The sequence below is a fragment of the Salvia splendens genome, chromosome 7 (genome assembly GCF_004379255.2).
Source record: "Salvia splendens isolate huo1 chromosome 7, SspV2, whole genome shotgun sequence".
Taxonomy (NCBI): Eukaryota; Viridiplantae; Streptophyta; class Magnoliopsida; order Lamiales; family Lamiaceae; genus Salvia; species Salvia splendens.
Genome location: NC_056038.1, coordinates 9,284,572 through 9,312,517, shown reverse-complemented (window position 1 = coordinate 9,312,517; position 27,946 = coordinate 9,284,572). Strand labels below are relative to the sequence as shown.

The following is a 27,946-nucleotide window of genomic DNA, read 5'->3' as shown; positions in this document are numbered from 1 at the left end:
GTCATTGTTGGGTCGGAACTAGAGAATATATGGTTTTGGACTAAAAAGAATAAGAGTTAGACTATGATTTAATTGTTTTAGTTGTTAAATTAAACATATATTGAAGTTTGGGCTTCCCAATTAAGGTAGGGTGTAAATAAATAGTTGTGGGGACGCTGCGATAATATACTAGACAATGTTTTAATTTCTGAAATAATTAATTCAAGGGAAAGTGAGTTTCAATTAGGGGTGGGTAGGTACGGTATACCTTACCGAAACCACCATACCGTATACCTTATCGTAAATACGGTATGCGAAAAAATCATACATTTACCTTATCAAAGTATTCGGTATACCGAACTTCGGTATACCTTATTTTCGGTATGACGAATTTCCATATCGATACCGTACCTCATTTTCGGTATACCATACCGAAATTCGGTATACCTGACTTTCAACATCAATTAAAATAGAAAATTAGAGTTTTTAGAATATTATTTATATTTTATAATTTTAAAAATAAATTAAATATAATTTATTCATAATTATATTTATATTTCACAATAGATTTTATAATTTAAAAATATATAAAATATATTTTATATATAATTGTGTTTAAATTTTTGTGGTATATACCTTAGTTTACGGTATATACCTTAATTTACGGTATATACCGAATTTCGGTATGCAGCGGTATGCCGCGGTATTTGAAAATCCATACCGTTACCTTACCGAAATTTTTCGGTAAGGTATCATACCGTACCAAAAGTCACGGTATACCAAAAATTCGGTATTTTCGATATTTTTTCAGTACGATAAGGCCGGTATTTGGTATTTCGGTATTTTTCCCCAGCTCTAGTTTCAATACAGTAGCCCAGCGACATTTTAACTTTGCAAATTAATTTCATAAAACTTCTAAGAAAAAAATAGAGAACAAAACAAAAACTCACTTTGGCATGCATGCATTAGTAAATGTTTTCTCGAGTCTAATAAAGTACATGTTGTTGTCTTCAAAAGGGCTATTTCCGCGAGCAAGTTAAAGTCGGAATAAGAAAATTCAAGTTAAGAAAGTTAAGCGAACGAGGTGGGCTTTTCTATCCAACATATTGTCGTGGGCTCTCTTTTAAATAAAGCAATATCTTTCAAGTATGATTTCAATTATTTAAATATCAAGTATGTTTTGTCTTACCATATTTTATTTTTAGCAATGCCTATTTGTTTGTCTAGCAATGAGAGCTTCCCTACTAGAGCAGGTCAATTAATCGATTTCGGGTCCCAGTAGGGCCGCAAACCCTACTTGGATTAGTGTACACCAGGGGATCGTGAGCCATCCTTCGAGTTCGCCGGTCCAGTGACTTGGAATGTGGCTACATTCCTGGATCACACATGTTCAAATATGGTAGATGCTACAAGAAAATAGACAACTTGAATGTAAAGTATATTTCGGCATATGTTCACTGAGTAGCTCACTCAGTGATGGCCTGACAAAACCAGATTTAATTTAAAGTATATTTCGGCATATATTCACTGAGTATATTAAGTACTCAGCCCTAAATGTATTTTCAAAATGTGCAGGTGAGCGGTGGTGGGTGTTGAGCAAAGCCGATAAGAGCATGAATAACGCTACGGGCAGGGCTGCAAATCGCTAGTCCCGGCCCGTCCCACGCGTTACACGGAGAAGCGGCACGGCCTGGGCCGGTCCCGGGGCAGCGTTCCCGGCCTGGTGACCGTCTCGTGGCCCGGCCTGGGCGCGCGTTATACGGCGCGGGACGTGACGCGTTGCGGCCCGGTCCAGGGTTATTTGTGTTCAGGCCTGGCCGCAACCTTTTTTTTTTAAATTCGAAATTTTGTGTCTATAAATACGAGCCTTTTGTGCATCACTCTTACGTGCATTCCATTTCAATCCTCTATTATACCATTTGTTTCGGCGTCAATGGATTGGTTCAACAGCGATGAGCGTCAGATGGACGAGTTCGTTAACTCGCAGAATTGGTACATACCGGGGTCGCCACCATCGCAGCCGACGCCTAGTCCGGGAGTGGGTAGCAACGTCGACGTAACATCGCCGGTCAACATCGAAGAGTTCGAGCTCAGTGAGATGGAGGCCGCCCAAGAGCGGGGCAAGGGCAAGGTCGGCGAGGAGGATGAGCCGAGGAAGTACAGTCCGGAAGAAACAATGTGGCTTGCGAGGAACTACGTCGACGTCGCCGAGGATCCTATCATCGGCAACCAGCAGACCGGCAAGGCTTTATGGGAGCGGATTGCCGTGAATAGGACTGGGGAAAAATATCGAAAAAATGATATATCGCTCGTATCGTATTGAAAAATATCAAAAAATAATCAAATTTTCGATATATCGTATTTTCGATACGATACGATACCGTATCGTAAGTTTTTGATACGATAACGATATGAATTTCCTTATATCGAGATATATCGTTTTATATCGAATATACGATACATATCGATATTTTCGATATATCGTTTTATATCGAATATACGATATATATCGTATATATCGAAACATATTGAAATCCAATACATATTAAAATTTAAAATTATAAATATATACAAATCCATTTAATTGTACTTGATTGTGTTGTATTTTGATTATAGAGATAAGAACACTATTAATTTTATTGTGTTGAAGTTTTATTAATTTTTGTGTGAATTTTAAGTATTGAAATTATAATTTTCGATATACAAGTATTCGATACGATATCGATATTTCGATATATCATACCGAAATTCGATATATCAATATATTGAATTTTGGTACGATATATCGAAATATCGATACGATAACGATAACGATATGAAATTCTTTCATATCGATATTTTCGATAGGATATACGATACAACGTTTTCGATACGATATCTCGTATCGACCCACCCCTAGCCGTGAAGTATAACGCTGGTCGTCCTAAAGGGTCGATCGAGCGTAGCTACGTGAAGTTGCGCAAGCATTGGGGCCGGGCCCAGGCGGATATGAGCAAGTGGAATGGAAAGTGGGCCAACGTAGTCCGGATGTGGCCGAGCGGGCACAGCGAGGCGGACCTCGTCGAGAAGGCGAAGGATGCGTTCTTCACTGACGGGAAGAAGGCCTTCAAGTACTTTGAGGTTTGGAAGCTCGTCGAGAAGAGCCCGAAGTACACCAGCGGTGTCGAGCCGACGGCAACTGGGGCGGCGAAGAGAACCGAAGTTTCCGCCTCCGGAAACTACTCTTCGAGCGAAGGAGGTCCGGCGATCGACCTCAACGTGACGTACGACGACGTCTTCGGCTCCTCTCCTAGCATTCAGAGTCGCCCGATGGGAACAAAGGCGGCCAAGAGGAAAGCAAAGGGGAAGGCAACTGCGAGCGACTCCGCTATGGTGCCACCGCCGATCAATCCGTCTCTAGATAAGATGTCCGAATCTTTGTCGGAGATGAGTGTTACATGGCGGATGAGCCAACTGACGGAGTTGACATCGAGGGATACTTCGACGATGTCGGAGTTCGATCTCGAGTTGCACCGTGAGATGATCGCCTACCTTCGCGCCCAAATGAAGAAGTAGTAGTTGTGGCCAGGGTTTCTAGTATTTTAAATTTGCTTCGTCTAGTAATGTAATGTTAATTTCTAATGAACAATGCATTTTCTCGGTTTCAATTTTTCAACGAATTGCGTTTACGAGTTACATATGTTGAAGTTGTGAATAGTGTCATTTATTAGTTGCGGCCCGAGTTGCGGCCTGCAGGGTTAGAGCAGTAGGGGCCTGGGCCGCAACTGTAGAGGAATGATGACGTGGAGGGGACTTGGGGCCGGAACTGGGGACGGGATTATTCATGCTCTAAAGAATTATATCTGAACTTATGAAGGTGTCATGTCTTCATACATGACATCATTCTTTATCCTGAATGCTTCCGCTGACTTATTGCTCATTTCAAGTTATGTTCAATTGTGTGATGTTCCTTTTTTTCTTCTCCGCTTCTTTAAATCCTCTTATAGTCACGGTACACAGAACTTGCTATCCTTAGCTAAGTGCGGTCTTGACATAAGAAGCACTAGAAATTGGAAATGCCAGGCGCGTGGGAGGCTATGTCCATCTCGATATTCAGCAAGGAGTAGGAGGAAATAAGAACATGGAAAAAAGGTAAATATATAAATAGGTCTGAATAATCCATGTCAGTCTACTGTTACTTATCTTACCTATAAAATATCCATGTCTGCATTTCTGTAGAAAGTTAAAGTCCAAATCCTGTAATTACTTATATTTAAATGAGACTCGCATAATATTAGATCTTGAATCTGATTAGTAGAGTCAAATAGATTACATTTAGTAATCTCTAAGTCAAGAATTAATCACTTTGCAATTCCTAATTCAATAATCCTTTCCTGTGTCTGATGTAGATTGAGAAAATCAGATTAAGATTAAGAAACATTAAACATTTGTGATTTAATTACTTTGCTGATAAGTACTCCTTAATACTTTGCAGGAATTCAAATCAGATTAACGTTAAATATGAGATTTCAAATCAGATTAACATTTTAGAAGATTTCAAATTTTTCCCTTTTTCTCTCTTTGTTTTCGGTCAGAAATATTGACTCAAATTTATGTTTACGAATAATAACTTGGTGAACTTTCATTTGTACAGGCACACGCTGAATAAATGGATTTATTGTGTGTTTAATAATCATAGATGTATTCACAATGTGTCACACACACAACAAAACTGACATTAAAAAAAAATTCCCAAAAAATATCCATTTATATATTGATAGATTTGTCATCTTTATTATAAATTGGTTCGTAGATTGTAAATGCCGTTGTGTTCATGCACTCGATTGTAAAAGAGATTAGGAAGAGATTAGTCTGTTGTGTTCATGCACTCGATGGTTGTGCATTGCTACGTAGACACACAACAAAATACATACAATTTTTGTAAAAGAAGCAAATAGAAGCAAATAATGGACTTAAAATTACAAAATCCTGAATTAAAATTCCGCAATTGTAAATTAATCCTATTCCAATTTTCTCACATTTTTTAAAGAATAAAAAAAAGGAAAAGAAATGTTCATATTGCAAAATTAGAAGTGGGAGTGGTGATAGCAATTAGAGTAGTGGCAGAAGAAAAAGGGGAATGTCATAAGGAGATGCACGTGGTGTCAGCGTGAGAGTGCGCGCTTTTTGTGCGTGTAGCTGTCGGAGACTAACTCTGACCTGACGTAAATATACTCTCTACTGTTCCCCTCTCACACTTTCCTCTTTCAAACAACCAACATTCTATTCCTCTCTCTAGGGATTCCCAATCCGTAAACCAAACCCTCGCTCCCTGCCTCAACATGCCCTGAATTTCCAATCCGATCGGTGAGTCCGCGCTTCTTCTCTTTACCAGATCGATCAGCCGTCGTGTTTTCTGTGATTTTTTTGGTCTTGTTGCCGGTGATTGTGAATCAATGTCGTGTAGTTTGAAAATTTGAGCTGTGATGCTGCTAATTGCAGCTGCATTTGTCAATTTAACTCGCGGCTGAGTGTTTCGGGTGATTGTGCAGGATAAGATTGCAGTTCGTTTTAGGTTACGCGTTTGAAATGGCTTCTCAATTTATTTGCCTTTTTTTTATTTTGCTCAATAGTTTTGGTTTCTTCTTGAATTCATGATAATTCAGCACGAGCTTTAGTTATTTGTTAGTAGATCGTCGTAAAACTGGAACGTCATTACTTCCATTACCACGACTAATTTTGTGATGCCTACATTTTGAATTACTCCTACATCTTAATTTTAGCAGCAAGTTGCATCTTAACTTTGTTAACCAAGTATATCAGCTGCTCAATTTTGATCGCTATTTTGCAGCTGCTTTCCAGTCAAAACACTACATATTCCTTTTTGGTGTAATTTCAGCTGGATATTCTCCTAGGTACATGCACAGCCCAAGATTCTATACTTTTTGATGGCATGGCTTGTAATTTCCATCCACTGTTGTACGATTCAATTGTTATATGCACTAAATTTTAGTCAGTGCTTATGTATATTGGCTTTAATGGCTTTGATTTGCAGATCTTATGTCTTAATTACCTATTGACTATAGACCCATTCATCATTCCCATGTTTTTGTGCTATGAATTTTGCTCCACTCGATCCCTTTCTTTAAGGTCCACTGAATCTGCTTATGCTTTATCCAGGATTTCTATGTCATGGAAGAAAACTTATCCACCAGCACTCTGATTGACTCGACAGCCTCTAAGATACAACAACTTCAGAAAGCATTTGCTGAACTTGAAAGTCATCGAGCTGTGACTCTCAACGTGAAATGGAAGCAACTAGAAGAGCATTTTCATGGACTTCAGAAGTCTCTGAAGAGGCGTTTCACAGAACTGGAGGAACAAGAAAAAGACTTCGACAATAAAATAGTTGAATCTAAAGAGATGTTGGAGAAGCGCAAGACGGCAGTAATGACAAAGGAGCAAGCATCACTTCAGAGACTTCAAGAGAAGCGGGATGCTGCTGTCTCAGCTATTATAACTGCTATGGGAAGGTGTGATACGTCTTTATCTGTGGAATCAGGTGTCTGTAATAGCGAAAATAAAATGGAAGCGCCTGTTACAGATGAAAAGATACCAGACACGCGTGTAATTGAGGGTAACATGAATGTCATGAAAAGGTCTGCTGGATGTATGAATGTGGAGGTCAAGTCGTACCCAGAGTTGGTAAAATTGTGCCAAGAGATGAATTCAGAAGGCCTACACAAATTTATATCAGACAACCGCAAGAACCTTGCTGCTTTAAGGGAGGAAATTCCGACCGCACTTAAGGCTGCTGCTGACCCTGCATCTCTTGTTCTGGACTCTCTGAAGGGTTTCTATGGCACGGACATGCCAAATGTAGATGCTAAAAAAGATTCTAATCTATTGGGCCTTCGCCGTACTTGTATCATGCTGATGGAGTGCCTATGCAGTTTATTCATAAATCTGGATGCAAACACCATCTCTGCTTTTATCTCAGAAAATGCTAAAGAAAGAGCGAAATTGATAGCTGAAGATTGGCAACCGAAGTTGGATGATCTTGATGCTGATGCCAGCAATGGAAATTCGTTAGAAGCACATGCATTCCTACAACTTCTGGCTACTTTTGGCATTAATTCACGTTTTGATCAGGAGAGCTTGTCCAAGTTAATACCCATGGTTTCTCGCCGTCGTCAGACAGCTGAGTTATGCCGTTTTCTTGGTTTGTCGGACAAAATGCCAGGTTTATTTCTGAGACTAATTCCATTAACCTTTTAACTGCTACTTTCTTCTGACTCCCAAATATTGTTGGTTGTTCATCACATGAAATTTTATTTAAAGTTGCTAACAAAACCGAGCTATCAAACTATGGATCTTCTCTGTGCTCACATTTTTGATTTCATGGTTTAATAGGTGTGATAGATGTTCTGATAAAGAATGGAAGGCATATTGATGCTGTAAATTTGGCATTTGCTTTTGAGCTCACTAATCAGTTTCCACCTATTTCACTACTGAAATCATACTTGTATGAGGCCAGAAAAGCGCCATCACCCGCCAAATCTGGAAATGTGTCCCCCGGTGCTTCTCGACAGGTCCCTTTATTGTGCCTCGATTTAATTCTTATTCGGTGATGCTTATCTCTGCTTATATATTTTTAAAACAAACCTTCTGCAACTAGAAGTCTAGAACACATTTGGTGAAATCACAGTTCCCCTTTCTGTGGTACTTATAATTTTGTACATATCCTATGTTATTCCTTTGGTTGCAGGTTGATGTCAACGAGAAAGAGCTGACTGCACTCAAAGCCGTGATCAAGTGCATTGAAGATCACAAGCTCGAGGAGCAATTTCCCATAGAGACACTCCAGAAGCAGCTTCTCGAGATTGAGAAAGCTAAGGCGGACAAGAAACGTGCGACAGAAGTTGCCAAACCACAACCCAAAAGACCCCGTGCCAATGGTGTTGGGCATGCACCCCGTGCTGCTAACGACAAGAACTTCCATGGAAGGTATCCGCAATACATCTATGAACGACCTTATGCTTACACCGAGCACCATGTTCCTTCGTTTATGAGTGCTCCGACATATAACTTTTCTCCGAGCCATGGAAGCTTCTTCCCGAGTCCCTACCAGTACCAAACTGCATACCTGCACTAATGACTAGAGAACGACGCTGAGCCTGATGATCAATCCGTTAACTACTAGTGTTAACCCGCTCCAATTTCTTCATGTAATGTTGAACCTTTCAGCAACTTAGTATTTGGGAAAAGAAGGGATTAAATAGCCTTATTAATTCCTAGACTCTTGTAAAAGCTAATGTGATGATACTCTAATTGTTGTACTGTTTCTAATGTTTGTGATGTTGTATTAATCTTCTTACGCATTTTTATGATGGTTGTTTGATTAATCCGAGGATGTTCATATATTAATTTGATACAAGTAATATCATAGTAACAATTTACGAAATTAAGTCAAGTTAATGTATTATGATATAAATTTTTAAGTTGAAGGGAGAAATAAAAAAACCATTAAACGATGTAGTTTATAGGAAGAATTTATAAACATTGTAGAAAAAATACACAAACTTTTAAATACATGAATTTTAATTTATCATAAAATTTAATAATGGAAATTTACTATAAATTAAAAATTGTGTATTTTTTCACCACATATAAAGTTCGTGATAAAAATTTGAATTGGCCAAAGGCCCAAAAGTATGTTTTTTTGTTGCTTAACTCATAAAAAAATACTTAGCTAAAGTTGGATGTATTTAGCTACAGTAATACCATTAATCTTACTCGACATAATATGTTCTACTTACTAGATTGTGCAAAATATGAAGAAAAAATTGGAATTAAAAAATGTTAGCAAGTGTACCTATTTTTCAAGAACTAAATCCATGATCAATGAGTGATTTAACTTTAACCATGTGATAAAGTAAGTATTCTAGAGATTGTAGTACTATAAAATTTTAAGAAATTATCCTTCAAACAAACATTACAATAGTGTTTATATATAGCTTTATTCACATGCTAAACATATTATATACAGAATAATATTAAATGTTTAAGCAACATTTGTTTTTAACATTAAATAGAATATTAACATATTCTTACTGAGAGAGGAGCCGTTGAGATAATTGGTTTTTTAAATTCTGTATTTACGTTAGAGCGTCCACTATGGTTAGGCGCGGCGGTAGCCGCGCGGCGCAGCGGTGGGGCGGCGGATTATAGTGGAGAAGGTCGATAGCCGCGGGCTGGACGCGGCGAGGGGTGGGAGACGCGGCTGACGCGCGATCGCCGTGTGCGGGGCGATGTCGCGCCGAGGGGTGTATAGCCGCGCCTATAGGCGCGGCGGCTATAGTGGATTGAACCGCCGCGGCGATTTCGCCGGCAACGAGAAATTTGACGTTTTTCCACCATCCTCGTCGCCGGCAGCAGCGAGAGAGAAGGAGGAGAAGGAGGAGAAGGAGAAGAAGACGACGACGAGGAAGCCGACTCCGACACCGAGTAGGCGGTGGCGGAATTTTTAGTTGTATTTTATTTTACATATTCGTTGTAACATTTTACCGGTTTGAAATACAACAAATATTCGGCCCTAATAATTACCTAGTTTTCTATTTATTTATAATGCGATTATTTTATTTATAAAATTTTGGGGCTATTAGAGGTGTCCACTATAGTGGCGGAAATAGAATTTTAGGGCTATGGACAACAAAACTGGGGCTATAGACAAAAACTGGGGCGGGGCTATTGGGCGTGTCCACCTTATAGTGGACACCCTTATAGAGAAGGCTCACTTCCCCCAATTCTCTCTTCATTTCCCGCCAATCATTATGAGGATCGCCGAGATCTCCCCTACACCAGAGCAACGCCGATCCTCCACCGTTACCGTCGATACCGACTCCGATCAATCAGCCGTGCTCTCGAAGATCGAGACCGCAATCAAATCGCTTGAGCGTCACTCACCGTCGCATCCCTTGCCAGATTCATACGCCTCCGAGATTCAACTGCCCCTTGCTCAGCTCAGTCAACTCGTTCCCCTGCCCAATTCCGCCAAGCTTTTCGTCTGGAAACTAAGCTACCGCCTCTGGAACGTCTGCGTCGACCTCTCCAATGCCTCCAGCCAGAAGATCTCCGAGGAGCTTGCTAAGCTCCGCCAACTCGCGGCAGAGATGCTACTCGCCACCGCCGATGTGGCGGGGATTCCTTCTCCGGCGTTCAAAGCGGCGCTGTTCTTCTACAAAACCGGTTTGGTCTGGTTTGATCTGAGGAAATTTGATTTCGCTAACAATTGCTTCGAGAAAGCCACCGACCTCGTATCCAATATTGAAATTAACTCAGTTTCCGATTACGACGAGCGGAAATTGCTCTTAGATCTTAACCTTGCCCGATCTCGAGCTTCCTGGGAAGTTTCAGATCGAAATTTGGCTATTGCATTGTTAAACAGGTCTAAAAATGTCCTGTTTGGAGTTTCGAGGAATTATAATGCCCTAGCTCATCAGTACTTAAGTTTTGGAAAGACATTGCTATCGACGAGTGAAGTTTCCACTGTAAATGAGGCGTTGAAGTTGATGAATGATGCGCTGGAGCTGTGTGAGAAGGGGCTGAGAGTGGTGAAACGGACTGAGGATACGTTGAGTTTGAAGGAGCTGAGGTTGAAGACTTTGCGATTCATCGCCGCTGCTCATCTGCAGAACGATGAATTCGAGAGTGTATTGAAATGCGTGAAGGTCTTGAGGGAGGTTGGGAGTGCGGGGGACAACCATCCTAGCTTGAGCGTATTGGCAATGAAGGCGTGGTTAGGGTTGGGAAGGTTTGCAGAGGCGGAGAAGGAGTTGAAAGGCATGGTACTGAACAAGGGGATACCTGAGTGTGTGTGGGTGTCAGCTGTGGAATCATACTTCCTTGCCGCGGGTGCAGCAGGTGCCGAGACTGTCAAGGCAGTGTTTCTGGGCCTGTTGGGGCGTTGCCATGTTAGTGCTGGTGCAGCTATTAGGGTTATCAATAGGGTGGTTGGAAATGGACCGGGCAATGGTGAAGGAATGAAGGTGAGAGCCAAAGTTGTGGGTGAGTTGGTTTCGGATGAGAGGATGGTAGCTTTGTTTGACAGAGAAGGCGCTGCTAAAGAGAGGACAACCATGCATGCTCTTCTTTGGAACTGGTAAACTTCTGGCAATCTTGAGATTAACTGTTTCCCATCGTTGTTTGTGATAAACAAAAAGAACATATCTTAATGAGATTTGGCTTGCATAGATACTTAATGTAAGCAAACTTATACTGGGTGTTTAGTTCAATGAAAAGCAAATTGAGATAGTTTGGTAGTAAGAAAACTCACCTAGTATAAGAATTAGGCTTGTTTAGTGAACTGTGAACTTGTTTCTTGCAGTGCCACTGAGCATTTCCGATCAAAAGATTATGTGCTTAGTGCTGAGATGTTTGAAAAATCCATGCTATATGTACCTCATGGGATAGAGAACAGAAATCTAAGAGCTAAGGGTTATCGAGTTCTGTGCTTGTGCTACCTAGGCCTCTTGCAACTGAATAGAGCTCAAGAATATATAGATGAGGCTGAGAAGGTACTCACTGAGATTGTCAAATCAATTTCACAAACTATATTAGTGTTAACCTTGATAACGATGTTGTTTTGTTTATGCAGTTGGAACCAAATATAACAAGTTCTTTCCTAAAGGTAAAGAACATGTTTGCCAAGAAGTTCTCTTCCTTAAGCTTAGCAGACAAACGGCCCTTTTAAATTATTTCTTCCGCTGAATCGTATGATCTGCAACTCGCAGTTTAAGATTTTGTTGCAAAAGAAGGACCACAGCAGCGCCATTGCTCAGATGCAAGCAATGCCTAGCTGCCTTGACTTCACCACTGAATTCATTTCCCTCTCAGCACATGAAGCTGTTGCGTGCCATTCCATTCCTGTAGCTGTTGCCTCCCTATCCCAGCTCTTGAATTTTTACAGCTCAGGAAAAGCAATGCCAATCAACGAGGCTGTAGTATTCCGCACAATGATCACAATTTTAAGTCAGGAGCCAGGAAATGACACTGATGTCCTCAAACACATGAAACGTGCTCATGTCCGGCAATCTGAAGTCGGAGCTGACATCTTCTTCGGAAAATGTGAGGTTGGAAGACGAGAGAAGAACTGGCTAGCTGCAAATGCTTGGAACTTTGGAGTAAGAACTGGGCAGGAGAAGAACTACGAGCTATCATCTGAGTTCTTCAAACTGGCATCCGAGTTATATAAAATCGTAGGTGATGGTAATACGGAGGGAAATGAAGAGATGGTTTGTAAATCAATAATACTGGCAGTATCCGCCATTATTGCAGAGGAAAAGCATCAGAAGGGTACGTTGCAGGAACCTGAAATCAGACAAGCAATCGAGCTGCTAAGCAGGGCAGGAAAGGTATCTATATTACTTTTTTTTTTTGTAAAGCCAAACTCTACTCAAAAACTTTTTTTTGTATAACCATGTAACTCTACTTACCTAAATCATTTGGTGCAGATTCTAACATCAAGCTCGAGCAGCATCAAGAAAAATGACGATCAGATCGCAGCAATCGAGCCTCACTTCTTCTTCGTCTACACTTGGAGCGCCTCCGATCTGTACTCAAGGCTAAGCGACGCAGGCAGCCAACAGCTCCAGCTTGTGAAAAACTTTGCCAGCTCGAAATGCTGCAACCCGAAACATCTGGTCCAGATTGGGCTTGAGGCGTCGCAGGGGCCACGGTCCAACCCTGAAGTGGCAGCCTTGGCTCTCAACTCGTCTCTGGCTGCCCTTCTTGCCTCCCCCTCACCGGATTACCAAACTGTAGCTCTGGTCCTCCGAAACCTAATAACCGCTGGCAGCATCCATAAGGGAGAACCGGACGACGATTCCATAATGGAGAGGTACAAGCAGGCGTACCGGATCATGGTTGGATTGAAGGAGGGGAGCTACCCGAGTGAAGAGGCGAAATGGCTGGCCATGACGGCTTGGAACCGGGCGGCCCTCCCGGCGAAGGTGGGGCAGGTGGAGATGGCGAAGAAGTGGATGAGTATGGGGTTGGAACTGGCTGTGAAGGTTCCCGGGATGGATATGTATAGATCATGTATGGAGGAGTATTTGGGAGGTTTTGAGAAGAAGCTTAAAGGGCTAGAGCATGACCAAAGCAGGGCTCCAGCGCTTTCTTGAATCATGATAACTCTAATTCTGTCTAGATTATGTTAGTATAATGAAAATGTGATATCTCTAACTCACTCAAACTTTCTTGCTGCGGTTGGTAGGTCACTAGCTTATACTATAGTATATATGACTAATTAATCAGCATGATGTGTGTGTGTATGTGTGTGAGAGAGAGAGAGAGAGAGAGGGTGAGATAATTAATAAGTTGCCCTCATTTGGAGAAAGTGGTGAAAGCAATTATGGCCATCAAATCTTATCATCTAATTTCATCGATCCATACATAGGTCCAAGGCAACTCCATCTCTCTCCATGGAGTCTCTTTCCATATGCCTCGCAGCTTCACCACCATCATTAAAGCCTTGTAAAAATCCCAAAAAAACAACTCCAAGAACACACTCAAATTGCATCCGCATTTGCAAACTACCTCAACTCTCCAATCCCCAATCAAACAACACTTCAACAACCACAATTTCCCCCCATAATTTGTCCCAAAACCTCTCCTTTCTCAATTCCCACAAACTAACCCTCAAACCCCAATTCACATTCCCATTTCTCGGATTCACCTTCCCAGTTTCGTGTTTCGCCTCTGAAACCGCCACGACTCTCTCAGTTGAAGAAGTTCCCGGCAGAATCAGTTTGGAGTCCATTTTGGTTTCGATCGACAACTTCTTCAACCGCTACCCTTTCTTTGTTGCCACAGTAGTCTTCATTTGGCTTGTTGCGATCCCTTTAGTTGAGGAGTATTCGCAGAAGTATAAGTTCATCTCCGCCATTAATGCATTCAAGAAGCTGCAAGATGACCCCACTGCCCAGCTGTTAGATATAAGGGACGATAAGAGCGTAGCTTCTCTGGGCTCTCCCAATTTGAAAATATTGAACAAGAACGCAGTGCAAGTCAGTTTCCGAGAAGGAGATGAACAAGGTTTTGTGAAGAGGGTTCTCGATAAATTTGGGGAGCCAAATAACACTACCGTTTGTATCTTGGACAAGTAAGCTTTTGAAGCTTGTTAGTTTTGAAATTGTTAATTCGTTGATATGCTGATTATCTTAGTTAATGAATATCATAATCAATACTGTGCAAGATTTTTCCATGTGCTTGTTGAATGGGATTTGAAATCATTCAAAACCATGTGTGCATCGGATGTACGGTGCATACACCCTGATTAACTCCAATTAGGGATGTGCTGTGCATCTGAATGTTCCGGAGCATTCTTAGTTATCCCTGATATAGAGACTTAAACTAATTTTTGTGTAAGGTAGTTTTGATGGCAACTCTATCAAAGTGGCCGAGCTATTGGTGAAAACCGGTGGTTTTAAAGAGGCTTATGCTATTCGGGGAGGGACCATGGGCAAGGAAGGATGGCAGGTAAACTGCTGCTTATTCTCTTCCATTAACTGAATTTGTTTTATGTCCTTTTGATTTAGCTCTTGCAGAAATGAATGTTTGTAACTGCTTGATCTTTGGATGGCTTTGTTAATTTCTGGTGATGCCATGTTCCACTTTTTTGTACAATGTATTCTTGTGAAGTCAATGGGAGTAGAACTTTTACCAGAAATCTTGAGCTTAAGATGAATCCTGGCCATATGCAGTTTAAGCTTGCTCATGAAAGAGGGGAGCTTGGTTTTTGAAAGTATTGCACGATAAGGCCTTAATTTATGGAGTCCCCTTGTAGATCAACTGATTGGGCTGACATGTCTCAGCCAGTTGAAAGTTCAGGGATCACATTCCATTTTGCTATATAAAAGATATTGAGTGGGTTAGAGTGCCATTCATTTCTTCACTCGTTAATTTTCTTTTATCAAAATTCAAATACCATTTGTTGACTTATAAATGAAAAGCTTAATTTCTTTGGCTTCTGCCAAGGCATAGGCTGTCAATTGTCATTGAGAAGTACTACTATATAAATTTGACAGAGTTACAAAATTGAGTTTGCAGTTTCAAATATAATTTGTGTTGCTTAGAGTTGTTTTCCGCAGGCTGTTCCTCTCTTATGCACTCAAACTTGTGGTATACACAATCTTGCGATTCAGTTCTGATGTCGCTTTACCTAGAATTTCGTTTCATTTCCTCTTCCATAATTGGTATATGCTGGCTAGATAGGTGTACAAATGATAGACAATTTATATTATGCTAACTCATGAACAATATGATTTGTATCAATGACTGCAGGAGATACAAGAGACCCTCCTACCTCCTTCAGTACATATTATTCCAAAGAAAAGGACTAAAGTGCCAAAAAAACAGGATACAAATGGAGATATACCTCGAGTCAAGGAAAATACAGATTCTCCAGCCAGTAAAGAGATAAAGAATGAGGATGTTAGTTCCGTTAGTCCGAGTGTCAGATCTGAAGGGAGTCCGTCAAAGCCACTGTCTCCATACCCAAATGTATGAAACCTTAATATCTCTCTCTGGTGTCTCTCTATCTTGGAAACTACGTACTTAGTAGGAGTATTGATCGTTGTTATGCAGTATCCAGATTTGAAACCTCCTTCTTCCCCAACTCCATCAAAGCCGAACTGAGGCTCTACGGCTCTGCAGCTTGTTATTATGAAGAGCATCAAAACTTCAATCGTCTACAACAGTCCCGATAATAGAATTGGAACTTATTGTGCTCTCAAAACACATGTATAATTAGATGTAGAGTTTGGCCGATTCCCAAACAGTTTTGTATCTACAATTTTCGTGTAGAAAAATTATAAATGTCATCATAATTCATGGATTTGTGCATTTTACCTTGCGAATTTCTTTTATAAATTTGAATCTGAAGGTGCACTCATTTGTCTACAAAACTCAGTGATTCTGACCATAACACATCACAATTCAACACATCTATTAAGAGAGACCTTTATATTTGGGGTCTTTGCATAAATTCACAGAACTTTCTTTTCCTCCTGTCGAATGGAATTTCGTCAGGACAAAATTTTCTAGAGCGAGTATATATGAATCTAACATAGAGGAAATCCTTTTCTGATCCTGAATTGTGATGGTGGAATCTTGGGACGGCACCCTTTCCTTCACCGAGTTCGTCGTTGCAGCTTCCACTTTTTCGGAGCAATGGCGGAAACTCAACTCATCTCTACCTCAATGGACATGGATTCCTTCCCCTAAACGCCCATGGGTTCCCCCTAATGATCAAGTACTTATTTACACTTCCATAAGTTGTGATGCTATCTCATACGATTTTGACTTGTTTTTGGAAATTTCAAGGCGGGATACTTGGCCCTGGAAAATATGATTCTTCCCAGGTTATCAGAGGTGGGTTTATTTTTCTTTCGGCAAATGCCAAAATCAAATTCGTTGAAGGGGTTTTGTTGAACGCCTGAGAAAAGATTACAAAAATTGATCTCCAATATTTCGTTTTGTAGGGAAATACTCATCACAAGAGCGATGTGGCAGAGACAGAAGAGTGCTGTAGTGATTATGGAGATGAAGTCGTTGATACAGCTGTAGTTGTGAGCATGTCTATCGAATATCTTCAAACATGTTTACTTGATTTTTTGGGGTATTTTGTATAGTCTGAGTTTTTCTGTGCATATGATCTTACTGAGTCTTCAAAACTTCATCTCTACAAATGTCTCTTTTTCTGCCCAATGGTATAAGGAGAACTTTTTCACCCCAATAAGGGTTCATTAATCGGCATTTAGGGTTTGATTAGGATGGATGCAGCAAAGGGTACAAACTCTGATATGTAACGTTGGGTTTTGAAAATGAAGTCTGAAAGTTCATATCTTGGCACTGCACAGTAGAACTGCTTGTTATTGAGGAAGGGTGACTAGGATCTTAGACTTGTATCAAGTGGCATATTTACAATTGTGGCTATGCCAATTTGAGAGGGTAGAAAGGGATAATGTCGTCAAGTGTTACTTATCTAGACCTTGGTCACTTGCACTGATACGTATATTCTTCTGCACACTGGCTCGTACTCGTGCACATCTTTTCCGTTTTCTCTTTGAAATAAAGAGATTAGTGGTTTTGTAGATTAGTTAATTGCTTATCTAATCGCAAAAAGGAATGTAATTCATCCATCTTCATTGTGGTTTCTGTTTCATGTTAGGTTCTCAATGATGGCTCTGGAGAACATCGCTACGACCTCCATGTGGTTTATAGTGCTTCTTACAGGGTTCCAGTGCTATATTTCCGTGCTTACTGCAATGGTAAGTTGACTTTTGGTCCTCAGATAGAATTACATAATGCTTTAAAGCCAACATTTGATTGATGTAGTATATCTTATCCAATTCTCAGATACCATTGAGTTGTATTTTCTTACAGATCACCAACTTTATGATTGTCCATGTTATAACTAAGTGCGTTAAATTTATGCTGAACTAAATTCATGCAATTTTGCAGATGGGCAGCCTCTGCTGCTAGATGTCATTGAAAAAGACATCTCTATCGATTCAGCTAAACTTCTAACTAGAGCCAAGTGGACATTTGTAACCCAGGAGGTTATATTCCCTTTATGCGCTAGTGAATGCTTCTGATGAAAGTTTCCTTAGCTTTAGGCAATTTTTGCTGTGTGTTTGGACTATAGTACATGCTTTTTGCACCATTTTGCAACGTTGTCACAGACAGAAGAAGCCTCTTCGTGTCTGTAACATTATTGTGTATGCTATCTCTACACTGCAGGAGCACCCTGAACTGGGGCGGCCATGGTATATGTTGCATCCTTGTGGGACTAGTGAATGGATGAAGCTACTCCTAAGCAGTGACGTGTCTGCTGCTCAAAACAGGATCCCTCGAGAAAAATACCTGCTTTCGTGGTTCTCAGTAGTTGGGCAGGTTTTCGGAATTAAACTCCATCTTGAGATGCTGAATCTTGTTGATTCATAGTGATTCGTACTAGTAGTTTGTTTGAGCTAGATTTGATACAATCCTGTGCATACTGCTTATATTGCATGGAGAGTAATGAGTAGAAAATCGAATTCAACTATATACTCATCTTTGTAACATCATAACATGAACTGTGTGGAATACAAGTACAAAATTATACTCCACTATATAAGTATTAGTGACAAGATCAACGTACTTGAACTACCATATTCATAAATAAGTTACATCAAGCCTAAAAATTCCAAGAAAAGAAATCCAATTGGTTGGTATCTATCTTGTGTATCATAAGACAAGCAGCTTTTCTTGTAGCAACAAGCACTGCAGGTATGTCAAGTATCCATCACGTTGCTGGTTGGCTTTCAACGCAGCGGAATAATTGAGCAAGATCTGCCTTAGGAGGATCTGCTTCTTCCATAGCTGTACGGCTGAAGGAAGCCAAAAACTCTTTATTACCATCAGCCCCCTTCAAGGGAGAATCTATCCAGCCTTGACATCGAAATCCAAAACCTTGTACACCGTTTATTATCTTAGCAAGAACCTAAATCATCAAAATACATAATAAAAAAACTTCTGGGTTTTCAGGAAGCAGCATCACTTCTACTAAAAAATAGAAAATCATGGGCATAATACACCACCAAATCATTGCTGACAGTCATGAAAAATGAGGCAGGTAAGTGCTTACCTCCTGATGGACTAACGCATCCCTCACAATCCCTCCACCTCCAACCTGAAAGAAATTTGAAATTTAGTCGAGGCTTACATAAACAATGAACCCTAATGGCAGAAATAATACACTTAGCAATAATCTCTTTCCACAGGCAGTACATCATTCAAGGCAAAAAAGACATGAACTCCAAGTTACAGAGCACATGTCTTCAGAGGCATCATATGCCAACAAAATACCTTCTCACTCAATAGTATCAAGTACACTGAGTAAATTTCATATCTTATTTCTTGTTGCAAATACACATGCTTTACTATGGAAATACAACCCATCAAAACTAGTAGTATGATATATTTAGAAACAAGGATCAGAATGCCCCGTGATTGAATAACTACTGTTCCCATACATGTAAGTTGTAACAATGCTAAAAGCACAGCATGATTAGAAGACCTAGATTGAATTTATCATAAATTCTTTATTGGCTCTAGGATAATAATATAGATTATTAGCAATAAACATAATCAGAAGCCAAAATTGTGGAAATTATGAACATAAGTACGAAATTTATACTTCCACATACTTGAGATCTGTGTGCCTCAAATTGAGGTTTAATTAGAGTAACTAACATTGCATCATTCTTCATCAGATTGATAACAGCTGGCATGACCTGCAAAGTATAATATATCAGTAGGATCAAGTATATTGCCAATAATTTTAGTGAACAGACAGAAATTCGCAAGAAAACTATAAGTCACATCCAGTGACTTACCGTTAATATGGAAATAAATGAAAGGTCCAAGGTAATTATATCAACTTTCTGCGGCAGTTCTTTGAGATATCTTAAGTTTGTTCTTTCAATGACACTTACACATTCATGCAGGCGTATCTTTTCAGCTACCTGAACAGAAACAAGAATCCTAAAATCAGTTAGAACAGTACGGCAAGCAACCGTGCAAGAAACACGAAAATAGAAGTACAATTCTTGGCATTAAAGGATCTGTGGAAAACAATGATGTAGGCATACCTGTCCATAACCTACATCAACACCATAGACAAATGAAGCACCGTATTGGAGCAAGCAATCTGTGAATCCACCAGTAGAAAGTCCTGAGTCGAGGGCCACTTTTCCAGTAACATCAATTTCTAGTTGTTCTATTGCAGCCTCTAACTTATGACCAGCTCTGTAAGTACGTAATTTCAGAAGAGTTTCAATTACTTAGAGTAGATTTTTAATAGAAATGTTATTCAACAGCTCTTATGAAGGAGAGTAATCACCTACATACATATTTTGGAACCTCAGCCTGGATATCCACAACAGACTGATCAGAAATTTGCGCTCCACATTTGTTTACCACTTTCCCATCAACAAACACTTTACCTGAGAAGTGGATTTATGAAAATGCAAGCAAATGAGGCTTCCAGGAAACATATAAATACTAACATGTTGTAAACATAAGGATTTAGAAGAAATCAGTAAGAACTGCTCAAGCAAGTAAGTACTATTTTGCTTAAGAACCTATAATGTGCTTAAGCAATCCCTTAAGGCACTAAGAACCCAGCAGGTTTTCGACACACCAAATAAGGGTCTCCTAAGCTTTAATTTCTAAACCCATCTCCTAAGAGAGTTAGAGAGAATATCTGATGATTAAGGTCATAACATTTGTTACAGAAGGCTTGGCTTCTTTGCTGTGCTGGTAAATAGATTTTCAGTTACCTACTGCTTCCAACTCACATACAGGACTAAAGATACCTTATTCACAATTTCCAGCAACACATAAAAGATGCTTCATAAGGATACATCACAACAACATGATTCTGGATAGAAAGACTTTCAAGAGAGCTACCCTGAATTATCCAAGACTGTATGAATGTTCGACTGTATTGCTGAAATCTCTCGAGACACACTTCATCCAGTCTCCTTCTCCTGAAAATTTGATCATGCGTACAGAGAGATTATACTATTGATAAGCATCACAAGAATAACAAAGAAAAAACAGATTGCATTGCAATTACTTTCTCGGTACTTTGATCTTCTCCGAACTGGAAGCAGCAAAGCTCCTGACAAACCGATGCACCGGCACATTGACCAATCTTACTGATTCAGAAATCATATCCTCAATTAATAAAGGAAAATATAAGAAATGTCACTTCCCTCCAACAAATTTAACTTGAGAGCAGTTGGTTATGAAGCACAAAGGCAGGAAGCAGTTAAAAATGCAGAAGAGTTATTTATTGAATTTTTAGGAGTTGAGGAAGGGTAGTGCACTCCACATTACTAGGAAGAAAGCAGTACCTGAGGAAACAGATGAATCGAGGGGAAATTTAGAGGAGAAATTGGTGAACAAAGTCCTGCCACCTGAAACAGAGGCGGCGGCTGCCAAGTAGCGTGAAGCGGCAAATTTGAGAACAATCTGTTGCACTGCCATTTTTATCATCTCAAACACGCTTTTTCTTCCTACACTCACAGCTCGATCGCAGTTCCGAAGGTATGGTACGGTATCCACCAAAAAACAATAGGTTTTCATTTATTGGGCCGTTTGAGAGCCCAAAAGTAGCATGTACAAACCAGGCCCAACTCAGATTTAAACAATACTCCCTCCATCCCCAAAGTCCAAAGAGTATGACTTTTGGAGTTCGGCACGGGGGAAAGTAAGAGAGAGAGAGAAAAGGTAGTAAAAAAATTAGTGAAGAGTGTAGTCCATATTATTATAATGGTATAAGTGTTAGAAATTCATACTCTTTAGGGACGGACGAAAAAGGAAATAGTTCATACTCTTTGGGGACGAAGGGAGTATAAAGTATTACTACTATCAACTAAAAGCTAGCCGAATTATGGGCAATATATGATGGCATGCTCCCCCGATGGATCGTGTAAATTAAATTGTGACGGGAGTCACGGGACTATGTATAATTCTAAACGTGCAGGAGGGGTATTGCATGACTTAGCTGGACAGTGGGTGTTGGGCTACACAAGGCACTTAAGAATATGTTCGATAGTACAAACTGAATTATGGGCAATATATGATGGAATTTTGTTGGTGTGGCAACGAGGGCTTAGAAATATCCTTTTGGAAAGCGATATTATGGTAGTTGTTCACTTGTTAGAATCAGATTTTAACACTTCATCACTTACAGAAATATAAAAGGATCATGCAAAAAGAATAGCCTGAGAATATTGCTCACGTGTTTAGGAAAAATAATCAAGTAACCAAGTTAGAGTCTTTATGGAAAATTTGTGGTGTTTGACTAGACACCAAGTGAGACGATGAATTTGTTATTGAATGATCGTATCTACCCAATTGATAAGGATTATTATGATTGAACCCTTCCATATTCCCAAGATATGCCTCAAATAGTCATTGACCCTCAATTTTAGTACAAATAAAAAGGATAGTGTGGATCTAGCCTAAAAAATTAGACTCAAAAGGGATTTGGATGACGAGATTAGAAATGGGAAAGAAGTGTATAGAGGAAGGAATCCTCCTCGGGACATAAGACCTCCCGCAAGAAAATGAGAGCAACCCTAGGCTACTTTCATCAAGACAAACACTACATTGGCTCCACAATTTATGGATACACAACCATAAATGTATATCTTTACTTGACTTAATCTAATAGAGAAAATCAAGCAACCTACAAGTAGGAATTGGACAAAATCTCACAAATGAGATGTTCCATAAGAGTCTTTTAACATTCAACATTCATCAATCAACTAGGGTTTAAAATCTCACAAATTAGTATATATAGGTGGGGTGAAAACCCAAGAAAAAGCCTTAAAATGGATAAATTCGGCAATGCATTGCAAAACGCCCGCTCGGGCATTTCCCATGCTCCATTTCGTCCGGCCGAGAAAACTCTGACCAAATCGGCCAAAACTATTCAAAACGCCCACCCAAGTGTTTTCCGTGCCTCATATCGCTCGGCCGCGCGAATTCTTAAGACTCGTTCTCTCTTCTGCGCGGCTTTAGTAAATCAGTCATAACTCTCTCCTTTGGACTCCGATTGAGGCGTGCAAGATACTCACGCGAACCTTTTTTGAAAACAAAGACAATAGTGATCTTTGAAGAGCGTTTGAGCATCATTTCAATAGGCCAATTGCTCTTGGAATCCAGCTACGGCTGAAACATTTGATGCACGACTTCCATGATCGTATCACCAATATAAGGACAGTGTTAGAATTATAAGGCGAATGCCCTTTTTTGTAAAAAAATAAATTTGGACTCCTTTCCACCAACTTTTAGGTCATGTTTGGTTCCCAGGATTCTGTCTGGGAAAGTAATCTGAACTTTCTAGGATTCTGAATCCTAACTTTTCTTAGGTATTTTTTTTCCCAGTTTTAGGATTATTACATATTTAATGTAATATAGTACATTTTATTATTATTATTATTATTATTAGCATCATCATCATCATTATTATTATTATTTATTACAATATTTTAAAAATAATTTAAAAGTATAAACCATACTTAATTTCAGGATAATAAATAATTATAATTTAAATTATCATAATTATAACTATATTATTATTATTTATTTTTATTTTTATTATCATAATAATAATAATAATTTATTAGATAATTAAATATGATTATAATTATATAATAATATAATAATTATTAATTTATAAATTAGTAATTAAAAATAAAATTGTAGTGAAATTTTAAATTATAAAATTTATTCAATTAAAAATTAAGTGAATATAATGATAATAATAATAATAATAATAATCTTATTTATTATTATATTATTATATATTATGATGTATAATCCATATTTAAACTATCCATCGTAATAATAAATAAACTAATATAATTATTATCATTTGTAATTAATAATTTATTAAATAATATGTACTATTACTTTTTATAAATAAAAAATGATAAGTATATTTTTAGTTTAGTGTTTAAATCAAATATATACTTTCAAATCTTGATATTTTCCAAACACGGGAAAGTAAAGTTATTAGAAATCATATTCCCGGGATTCATTTTCCCAGGAATCATTTTCCTTGCCAACTTTATTTTCCCGCCCACCAAACATGGCCTTACTGCTTTACACATTTACCTTAACATATTTAAACTGAATTAGCAAAATGACGCGTCATTATTTAATTTAACTAAAGTAAATAATCAAAGCAGATTCAGTATTACGCGGGAAAAAATAAGTAAAAATAAATCACCAATTGCATATGTGAGGATCAAATAAAATGGACAATCTTAAACAAATTTTATAGTGTATAAATATGAGAAAACGTAGTGCATTTGATTTTAATGAGAACCAGATAAACCCTATCCCCAATTCCAGTCGACTGATCAAAATCACCCTATCCCAACTCCACTGATATTCATTCAATTACATAATTTTAGTGCCAATCCACAAACGAAATAGAAACCAACGGTCATAACTGTCACCAAAACAGAGCTTCCTTCCAATTCAATGGCACTTTGCTTCTCTGCTTCACTTTCATTTCCCAAGCGTCACCCTCTCATTTCTACTCCTCATAACATCTCAAGAAAGAGAAATCTACCACTCATTTGCCGATCAAACAGCGATTCCGATGAGGTATACCTACATACTTAATCGTGATAACGACATTTTCTCGAATGGGCGGGAGAAGTCTGATTTTTCCTTTTGCAAATTGGGATTTGTCAGGATTATTTGTTGGATGCTCCAGTTTCAATCGGAGATGGATTTTCCTTCAGTGGGGGTAAGGGATGTGAATCAGAATCATAATCACTATAATCTCATAGCCAATAGGAGTATTAGATTTGTTTTATTTTGCTGTTTTTGGCTTTTTAACAGGGAAATACTCAGACGAACCAAGCCCTGCTGATGAATGGTTCAAGCAAGGAAAGATTGTAACTTTCTTCATCTTATTTTCTTTGATCTCATAGCAAATTATTATAATTATCAGCTCTATGTTTATGAACTTGTATGACTTTTATATCCCGAAGAGCAAAAGAAAAGAGGCAAAAACTTGTGTACATCACGGTGCATCCACCACAATCAGGGTTTATTGATTCTAGCTAGGATTTATTAACCACAATCAAGATTTTATTGAGACGAATGGCCTGTACATCTGAACGTATATGAGGGGTTAGTGACAAGTTGTTTCCCCCATTTTTATATATTAAGGTGAAAGCACACCCTGTTGGTGGAACTGGTGAGAAGGCCAAGGATCCGATTTTTGGACTTGCTATGGCCGGTTCTTCGCAAGCCTCTACTGATCTTTTCAGGTGATTATTTACGCCTTCATTAGACAGTGATCATGTGGTTGTGAGGGACACATTTACATGATTGATTATCATGACGAAGTCCCCAACCAATGCTATTATGCAGATATTGAGGATCGAATATTTGCAGGGATTTCCAATTGAAACGTGCTCATTTTGTGCAATAGATGGTTCTGCGTTGAAAGTGGAAATCCTGCTAACCAGACAGTGATTTTAATTCATGGTTTTCCATCACAGGTTAGTCTATTAATGTTATGTTACTCGATGGCATGAAACCTGTCTAAGCTAATATGTGGTAGATGCTTGGTCGAAACTGAAAATTTGCATATAGATCATCTTGAAGAAATTCTTTTGTACAAATTTGACTTGTTGCATTGTAGAAAAATGAATTTGACCTATGAAATCATTTGGAAAGAATTGAGGAGCTTATTAATCTGCATCCATATAGATAAGAACAAGAAGACCAGCTGAATGGTTATCTGGTTTGTGTGTTGGGACACATTTTACTTGAGCCCACACATTAAACCTCTCAGTTTCTCAAAGATATTTGGATCTAGCTACTATTATAGTCTACAAGCTTGGGCTTTATTTTGTTTCACTTTAGCTAATCATAACTATCTGATAATAGTATTTTTCACTTTCTCTCATAGGCATATTCGTACCGCAAGGTTCTACCCATTCTCTCTAAGAATAATCATGTTATTGCTTTTGATTGGCTAGGTAAGCCTATATCTCTAAGTTACACTACCACCTGTTTGAATTCGATCTAGTTAGCACACTCAAGTTCTTCTGATCTTGCAGGATTTGGATTCTCAGATAAACCCCAACCCAAATATGGCTTTGACTACACATTGAAAGGCATGAGCTTCAACATTTAAAAATGAAAGTTCACTACATAAGCTCTAAATGTTACCGTGCCATTCCAAATGACAAATTCTGTCTTTTCAGAATTTGTAGATTCCTTAGATTCTCTCGTCAACGAACTCTCAAAAGATAAGTTTACTCTTGTTGTCCAGGTATATTTAATCTCAGACTACTATTTTGTATGAATTTTTACCTTTTGTGATGTGAATTTGATGAAACCTTCTGTCATTTTTGTTTTGGTTAGGGATATTTTTCACCAGTTGTGGTTAAATACGCTCAAGATCATCAGGAAAAGCTTAATAATCTCATCCTACTAAATCCCCCAGTAAGATCTGTTTGAACTCTGTCTCTATGGCAACTAAGATACTCTCTTTTTCTTCTGTTTTTTATTTCATGCTTCAAATCTGGTTTATATTTTCAAATGCCAAAACAAGCTGAATCTGCAGAAAGTGGAACTTTATACCTAAGATTTTAACCTTTGATCCTCGATCCCAACATGCAATTCAATAATAATTGCACTTTCAATACAATAAACAACTGCCGATTTTAATATTCCTTAACTTTTTTTATGTTTGTACTGAAGCTGACTGTGAAACACGCCAACTTGCCATCAACGCTTGCCATTTTCAGCAACTTCTTGTTAGGAGAAATATTTTCTCAGGTGTGAAGTTTGAGCAGTGTTTTTTAAAATTGATATATTTTGTATGGCTGAAAACATATAGTATTATTTTCCCTTTCATTTCATGGCACTAATCATGAAATCTCACATCAATCAGGATCCTCTGCGAGCCAGTGATAAAGCCTTGACAAGTTGCGGTCCCTATCAGATAAAGGAAGAAGTTGCAATGGTTTATAGAAGACCATACCTCACATCAGGCTCTTCTGGATTTGCTCTGAATGCCATTAGCAGGTCGATGAAAAAGGAGCTAAAGGTGCAATTTCCTGCTATTTCCTGTTTCTTAGGTGGCATTATAATGTTGAGATGAAATTCCTCTTTGACTGCCACTCCTGATAATGGCTGTGTTCGAATATTAAGAGCATTTTGTTTGATTTTGCAGGGGTATGTAGAAGATATGAGAAGAATCCTTGGGGATAAGACGTGGAAGGTCCGAACAAGCGTTTGCTGGGGCGAAAGAGATCGTTGGTTAAGCTTCGAAGGTGTGGAAGATTTCTGCAGAGAATCCAACCATCAACTGATCAAAGTCCCTATGGTAATAATACTAATATACTATGTGATTTTTACATTAATATTACATCATGTCTTAAGTGAGTTGGTGTGCGTGTCGGCAGGCAGGGCATCATGTGCAGGAGGATTGCAGCGAGGAAATAGCAAATATCATTGCCAGAATCCTAAGAGCATCTCCTATGGCGCCCCTCCGGTAGGACGTCCGGTCGGACACCGGGAAGGGCGACGGGACGTCCGCCGTTGGGAGGTCGGAGGTCGGATACGGACGTCCCGTGAGGACGTCGGGTGTCCTCGGACATCCCGGCGACGGGCGGGCGGACGTCCGCCACTGTGGCTTCAACTCGGACGTCCGGTCGGACGTCCCGTTTTTTTTTTTTTTTTTTTTGAAACTCTATATATACGGCTCGTTGAATTTTATTTCATTCGCACCACTTGCGTTAATAACAAGTTTCTCTCTCTACATCTATAATCTCAAGTATATCTAGAATGTCTAGTGAAAGTGATAGCGAGAATGAGTTGGAGGTCGCTGTTTCAGGTGCTATACAGAGGCTGCTACAACAGAGGTTGCAGCGGCGGCAGCAGGCGGCGGTACCTCGGCCGATCCATCGTCGAACTCAAGTACCCCGTGACCACATTGCTGCACATATTCGGTTGTATGCGGACTACTTCGCTCCGCAACCGCGTTTTGGGGAAGCCTTATTCCGGCGACGCTTTAGGATGCATCGTCCGCTGTTTCTGCACATCGTGGGTGCTTTAGAGAGTAGATACCTGTTTTTTAGGATCAGAGAGGATGCAGCTGGCAAACCCGGACTCACGCCCTTGCTGAAGTGCACTGTCGCAATCAGACAACTGGCGTATGGAGGCGCGGCCGACATGTTCGACGAGTACCTCCACATTGGCGAGTCGACAGCAGTCGAGTGTCTGCAAAATTTTTGCGCGGGCGTGAGAGCGATATTCGGGGAGCGGTATCTTCGGAGTCCGAGCCCCGAAGACTGCCAGATGCTGATAGATATGCATGGGTCGGTGCACGGGT

The 27,946-nt window shown here is 39.4% G+C and overlaps 6 protein-coding genes across 8 annotated transcripts; 5 read left to right on the top strand and 1 right to left on the bottom strand.

The window, feature by feature from the left end:
- Nucleotides 1–5,165: 5,165 nt before the first annotated feature.
- LOC121810258 (FRIGIDA-like protein 3) lies at nucleotides 5,166–8,339 on the top strand. 2 transcript variants are annotated; one of them, XM_042211033.1, is made up of 5 exons: nucleotides 5,166–5,325; nucleotides 5,810–5,873; nucleotides 6,139–7,201; nucleotides 7,372–7,550; nucleotides 7,727–8,339. In XM_042211033.1, exons 3-5 carry the CDS (start codon nucleotides 6,151–6,153, stop codon nucleotides 8,111–8,113), a joined length of 1,617 nt encoding a protein of 538 aa, XP_042066967.1. In that variant the 5' UTR covers nucleotides 5,166–5,325; nucleotides 5,810–5,873; nucleotides 6,139–6,150; the 3' UTR covers nucleotides 8,114–8,339. The 2 variants fall into 2 exon arrangements, with proteins under 2 accessions (XP_042066967.1, XP_042066969.1); XM_042211035.1 differs by lacking the exon at nucleotides 5,810–5,873.
- A 1,452-nt stretch (nucleotides 8,340–9,791) lies between these two features.
- LOC121740850 (TPR repeat-containing protein ZIP4-like) lies at nucleotides 9,792–13,201 on the top strand. The gene is made up of 5 exons (XM_042133482.1): nucleotides 9,792–11,119; nucleotides 11,345–11,534; nucleotides 11,615–11,647; nucleotides 11,751–12,371; nucleotides 12,471–13,201. Exons 1-5 carry the CDS (start codon nucleotides 9,792–9,794, stop codon nucleotides 13,137–13,139), a joined length of 2,841 nt encoding a protein of 946 aa, XP_041989416.1. The 3' UTR covers nucleotides 13,140–13,201.
- Nucleotides 13,202–13,335: 134 nt separating this feature from the next.
- On the top strand, nucleotides 13,336–15,861 carry LOC121740852 (rhodanese-like domain-containing protein 4A, chloroplastic). Its single transcript, XM_042133483.1, has 4 exons — nucleotides 13,336–14,119; nucleotides 14,391–14,496; nucleotides 15,301–15,519; nucleotides 15,604–15,861. Exons 1-4 carry the CDS (start codon nucleotides 13,440–13,442, stop codon nucleotides 15,652–15,654), a joined length of 1,056 nt encoding a protein of 351 aa, XP_041989417.1. The 5' UTR covers nucleotides 13,336–13,439; the 3' UTR covers nucleotides 15,655–15,861.
- Nucleotides 15,862–15,922: 61 nt separating this feature from the next.
- On the top strand, nucleotides 15,923–18,128 carry LOC121740854 (ubiquitin-like-conjugating enzyme ATG10). Its single transcript, XM_042133486.1, has 6 exons — nucleotides 15,923–16,270; nucleotides 16,342–16,389; nucleotides 16,500–16,586; nucleotides 17,189–17,288; nucleotides 17,482–17,579; nucleotides 17,761–18,128. The coding sequence occupies exons 1-6, from the start codon at nucleotides 16,118–16,120 to the stop codon at nucleotides 17,962–17,964; spliced, it is 690 nt and encodes a 229-aa protein (XP_041989420.1). The 5' UTR covers nucleotides 15,923–16,117; the 3' UTR covers nucleotides 17,965–18,128.
- Nucleotides 18,045–21,100, bottom strand: LOC121740853 (hemolysin A-like). Of its 2 annotated transcripts, none has more exons than XM_042133484.1 (9): nucleotides 20,922–21,100; nucleotides 20,642–20,723; nucleotides 20,473–20,552; nucleotides 19,904–20,006; nucleotides 19,653–19,809; nucleotides 19,398–19,526; nucleotides 19,209–19,295; nucleotides 18,647–18,691; nucleotides 18,045–18,502 (listed from the first exon to the last, which is right to left on the bottom strand). In XM_042133484.1, exons 1-9 carry the CDS (start codon nucleotides 21,061–21,063, stop codon nucleotides 18,305–18,307), a joined length of 1,023 nt encoding a protein of 340 aa, XP_041989418.1. In that variant the 5' UTR covers nucleotides 21,064–21,100; the 3' UTR covers nucleotides 18,045–18,304. The 2 variants fall into 2 exon arrangements, with proteins under 2 accessions (XP_041989418.1, XP_041989419.1); XM_042133485.1 differs by having other exon boundaries at nucleotides 18,309–18,471.
- Nucleotides 21,101–23,912: 2,812 nt separating this feature from the next.
- Nucleotides 23,913–27,201, top strand: LOC121742227 (cis-3-alkyl-4-alkyloxetan-2-one decarboxylase-like). The gene is made up of 13 exons (XM_042135309.1): nucleotides 23,913–24,192; nucleotides 24,283–24,337; nucleotides 24,433–24,488; nucleotides 24,766–24,866; nucleotides 25,031–25,100; nucleotides 25,514–25,583; nucleotides 25,665–25,721; nucleotides 25,812–25,879; nucleotides 25,972–26,052; nucleotides 26,311–26,388; nucleotides 26,504–26,659; nucleotides 26,786–26,938; nucleotides 27,018–27,201. The coding sequence occupies exons 1-13, from the start codon at nucleotides 24,067–24,069 to the stop codon at nucleotides 27,108–27,110; spliced, it is 1,164 nt and encodes a 387-aa protein (XP_041991243.1). The 5' UTR covers nucleotides 23,913–24,066; the 3' UTR covers nucleotides 27,111–27,201.
- Nucleotides 27,202–27,946: the final 745 nt, after the last annotated feature.

Excerpts from the sequence above, each read along its gene's own strand:
- LOC121810258 (XM_042211035.1), top strand. The coding sequence starts at position 6,151 with ATGGAAGAAAACTTATCCACCAGCACTCTGATTGACTCGACAGCCTCT. Across the intron at positions 7,202-7,371 it reads TTTGTCGGACAAAATGCCAG|GTGTGATAGATGTTCTGATA; the intron begins GTTTATTTCTGA and ends ATGGTTTAATAG. Across the intron at positions 7,551-7,726 it reads CCCCCGGTGCTTCTCGACAG|GTTGATGTCAACGAGAAAGA; the intron begins GTCCCTTTATTG and ends CTTTGGTTGCAG.
- LOC121740850 (XM_042133482.1), top strand. The coding sequence starts at position 9,792 with ATGAGGATCGCCGAGATCTCCCCTACACCAGAGCAACGCCGATCCTCC. Across the intron at positions 11,120-11,344 it reads CATGCTCTTCTTTGGAACTG|TGCCACTGAGCATTTCCGAT; the intron begins GTAAACTTCTGG and ends TGTTTCTTGCAG. Across the intron at positions 12,372-12,470 it reads TGCTAAGCAGGGCAGGAAAG|ATTCTAACATCAAGCTCGAG; the intron begins GTATCTATATTA and ends CATTTGGTGCAG.
- LOC121740852 (XM_042133483.1), top strand. The coding sequence starts at position 13,440 with ATGGAGTCTCTTTCCATATGCCTCGCAGCTTCACCACCATCATTAAAG. Across the intron at positions 14,120-14,390 it reads ACCGTTTGTATCTTGGACAA|TTTTGATGGCAACTCTATCA; the intron begins GTAAGCTTTTGA and ends TGTGTAAGGTAG. Across the intron at positions 15,520-15,603 it reads CACTGTCTCCATACCCAAAT|TATCCAGATTTGAAACCTCC; the intron begins GTATGAAACCTT and ends GTTGTTATGCAG.
- LOC121740854 (XM_042133486.1), top strand. The coding sequence starts at position 16,118 with ATGGTGGAATCTTGGGACGGCACCCTTTCCTTCACCGAGTTCGTCGTT. Across the intron at positions 16,390-16,499 it reads TTCTTCCCAGGTTATCAGAG|GGAAATACTCATCACAAGAG; the intron begins GTGGGTTTATTT and ends TTCGTTTTGTAG. Across the intron at positions 17,580-17,760 it reads GGACATTTGTAACCCAGGAG|GAGCACCCTGAACTGGGGCG; the intron begins GTTATATTCCCT and ends TCTACACTGCAG.
- LOC121740853 (XM_042133484.1), bottom strand. The coding sequence starts at position 21,063 with ATGATAAAAATGGCAGTGCAACAGATTGTTCTCAAATTTGCCGCTTCA. Across the intron at positions 20,553-20,641 it reads AAGATCAAAGTACCGAGAAA|GAGAAGGAGACTGGATGAAG; the intron begins GTAATTGCAATG and ends TCAAATTTTCAG. Across the intron at positions 19,810-19,903 it reads GTTCCAAAATATGTATGTAG|AGCTGGTCATAAGTTAGAGG; the intron begins GTGATTACTCTC and ends ACGTACTTACAG.
- LOC121742227 (XM_042135309.1), top strand. The coding sequence starts at position 24,067 with ATGGCACTTTGCTTCTCTGCTTCACTTTCATTTCCCAAGCGTCACCCT. Across the intron at positions 25,880-25,971 it reads AGTTTACTCTTGTTGTCCAG|GGATATTTTTCACCAGTTGT; the intron begins GTATATTTAATC and ends TGTTTTGGTTAG. Across the intron at positions 26,939-27,017 it reads AACTGATCAAAGTCCCTATG|GCAGGGCATCATGTGCAGGA; the intron begins GTAATAATACTA and ends GCGTGTCGGCAG.